Source organism: Arachis ipaensis, chromosome B07, assembly GCF_000816755.2.
Source record: "Arachis ipaensis cultivar K30076 chromosome B07, Araip1.1, whole genome shotgun sequence".
Classification (NCBI taxonomy): domain Eukaryota; kingdom Viridiplantae; phylum Streptophyta; class Magnoliopsida; order Fabales; family Fabaceae; genus Arachis; species Arachis ipaensis.
The window spans coordinates 99,852,674-99,855,826 of NC_029791.2; the positions used below are offsets into that span (position 1 = coordinate 99,852,674).

The window sequence follows — 3,153 nt, forward strand, 5'->3', positions numbered from 1 at the left end:
TAGGATTGTCAAAATAAATATACATAATAGAAGTATTTTAGTCATTTTTTATAATAGGATATTGTAGTCATTTTTTATAAAAAAATAATATTAATTTAGACCAGTTTAAGATTTGATTCACTATTTTTCAGTCAAATTAATTTATCTAGTCTAATTTTGATAAAAATAATACGATTTAATCGATTATATGTATTAAATTTAATTATCGAAAAACATCTAAAAAAAGGACGTTTTAAGCGTCTTTGTCCAAGGCTCCCATTTTATATGAGAAAGTTTAGGGGCCAGTAACTTTTGTGTTTTGTGGCCAGCACTTAACCATCAAAAGAAAAATGAGTGATCTCTCACCATTAGATGTAATATCACACCATTAAAAACATTACTGATAACTAATTAATGGTTACAAAACACAAAAATTACTGCAACTAACACTCCTCATTTTATATTTGTTGTGCATGTGCGGCGTGCTTAAGTTTATGATAACGCTAATTAAATATTATAGGCCATGTGTAGAGGAGAGGCAGGGTTGGACAAAAATATTATTATAACTCTATTTTAATGGTGGGAATACATGGAACTTCTTAATCTTAATTATTAAAGTGTTTAAATTTGTGGTCGACCCTAGATAGCCCCTTACCAATGCAACAAGTACCCTTTTGTTTGGTGTGTTAGGAAGTAGCTTGTTAAGACATGCATGTAGTTAACAATTATAATTACAGTGAATTATATTTATTTTACCTGCTATGGTGATGATTATATTCGAAGCCGGAGATATTGGCTGCATGGAAGAGTGCCTTCCTCCACTGCCGCACAAGGCGATAATCCAAATTTCTGTCATAATCTGCGAACACACTGTAGTAGCTTCCCGTCTGCTTCCGAACATGCGTGGGTTCAATCCTGTAGAACACAGGAATAATATGGTGGTGTCCCTTTTCCACCATGTTTGTGAGTTCTATTATCTCAGCAAGCTCCCGCAAGCACCACTTTGAAGACGCATAGTGCTCTGAGAAGATGACCAGATACACCGACGAGTCTCTTATGGCTTGCACCAGTTCTTCCCAGATCTCACCACCTTTCTCAATTCTATAATCTATGAATGTTTCGATCTGGTTTCTGCACAGAGCGGAATGAAGGTGGCTGGTGAAGCCGTTACGAGTGTCTTTACCGTTGAAGCTGATAAAAACATCGTACTTCGTGAGAGGTGGAGGTGTAGGAGGAGAATAAACATCAGAAAAGGCCATTCTTCTTTTTGTTTTCGTGTTGGTTTTTGTTTATGTCTGGTTCGGTGTGGTTTGGTTGTTGTAGCTAGTAGCAGAAACCCTCTTGGTTTCATCTATATATATAATGGGTTTTGCTAAGTAGACAATGAATTTTGTGAACAATACTAATAATAGTCTCTATAATTGATCCAATAAAATAAAAAAAATACTACACTTTTAAACTATCTCCTAAACTCTAATATTAGAATAACTATTTATACAACTAGTGAATTGAACATCTAACATATCTATTGTTCACAATGTTTAACATTCTCATTGTTTACCTATATTTTTTTTATAAGAAAAGTCTTGGGACAAGGAATTTTTTAAAAAATTAGCTAACATTTAACCATAAAAAAAAATTGAATGATCCTACACCATTAAATTTAATTTCACATCATTAAAAACACTATTGATAACCAATTGATGATTACAAAATACAAAAATTACTAACCCTATCACTTCTCTTTTTCATATATAATACATACATGATATGGTTTGGTGCCTTAATGAAGTGATGGTCATGCATAAACTTTGGAACACTATATTGTCGTTAATTAACAACTATAAATTTGCATTATTAATTGAAATATGTCACAAGATTATTAAAATTTATGTTTTAGCTATCACTTTTAACTATTAATTTAATTCTTCTAGTTTAATAATCTAACAAAATACTTTAACCTATTTTTTTAAACATTATGGCTAATTCTACCATTCCTCTAAATGAATCTAAGCATGTGCACGGAAAATAGCAAGAAAAGTACCACATAAGCCAGGGCGAGGCAAGGAACGCTTCCGTCGCAAACCATGGAAATGAGAATCTTAAAGACATAGTATACGTAGAAAAATTCTTTCGTCCTGCTATAAGATAATATACCTGTAAAATTGTCAACACCAAATTATTATAAATGAAATCATTAAGGCCACATGTTTATGCTTTTTATTTTGTCTTTATTTACCAAGCAATTCTCATATGGCAAAAAAATTAGAATAGATTCTCTCAATTTTTTGTAGCAAATAGTATTGATAAAATGTAATTTTTAATATATATTCTTTTAAATATAATAAAAAATATGTGGCAAAAGATGTATAATAAAAGATTACACTAGAGAAAAAAAATTAAAAAAGTTCATTTATCAAAAAAAGATAATACATGTCGTTTAAAAGTTATAAATGCTTCTATAATTTTAAAATATTGGAGCTTACTTTTTAAAAAAAAAATGTTGACTAATTTAATCAAATGCAAACGGAATGAATTTGTGAGAAAGGTACCTATTGGAATAATTGTGAGGATCATGGGCAGTGTGATAATGGTCTTCCTCCCATATTTATCTGAGAGAGAGTGGCATCGTGGCATCATCACAAGCGTTCCAAGTCCTACCATCTGCACACATCACATATTTTTGTTTCCCCACAGAAGGATATAAAGTTTCATGTAAATTAGGCGCCGCCTGGGAGGCCTGCCAAGCCATGGACTCACCAACGACCAGTGCAGAGTCGGCGATGGTGAGAAGAAGAAGGGGACAAGAGGTGCATTCTCAAATTAGGGTTCCCCCATTTAAATAAACATTGGTTTTTTTTTTTTTTTTTTTCTGTCAGACAATGTCTGTTTGAGGCACAAAAGGGTACACTGTATTTCACAATTCACTTAATTTTTCAGTTATATTTTTGTTGTCATCTTTTTCGTTGGATCCATTATGTGTTTAAGTTAAAGTTTCATTGGGCCCAATGAGAATTATTGGCAACTTCCTGCTATTGATTGATCCAATAATTTGCCCAATTCATACAGGCCACAGAAAGTGACAAAAATCACAAAGCCTGTGTGGTACGGTGTTTACAGTGGATGATATATATATATATATATATATGTACAGTTATTTTTAATTTTTTATAT

At 32.0% G+C, this 3,153-nt stretch overlaps 1 protein-coding gene across 3 annotated transcripts in view; it reads right to left on the reverse strand.

Annotated features, from left to right (window-relative positions):
• Positions 1 to 3,153, reverse strand: part of LOC107609812 (hippocampus abundant transcript-like protein 1) — a 10,724-nt gene that overhangs the window by 4,519 nt on the left and 3,052 nt on the right. The window contains exons 1-2 of one of the 3 annotated variants that reach the window (XM_021106084.1): positions 2,532 to 2,596; positions 2,024 to 2,136 (exon numbers count right to left, since the gene is read on the reverse strand). The exons of the other annotated variants lie outside the window; for them this stretch is intronic. Coding sequence (XP_020961743.1) covers positions 2,024 to 2,136; positions 2,532 to 2,556 — 138 coding nt within the window. The 5' untranslated portion in view covers positions 2,557 to 2,596. Of the gene's footprint in view, positions 1 to 2,023; positions 2,137 to 2,531; positions 2,597 to 3,153 lie in introns of those variants that run through there. 3 annotated transcript variants of the gene reach the window in all.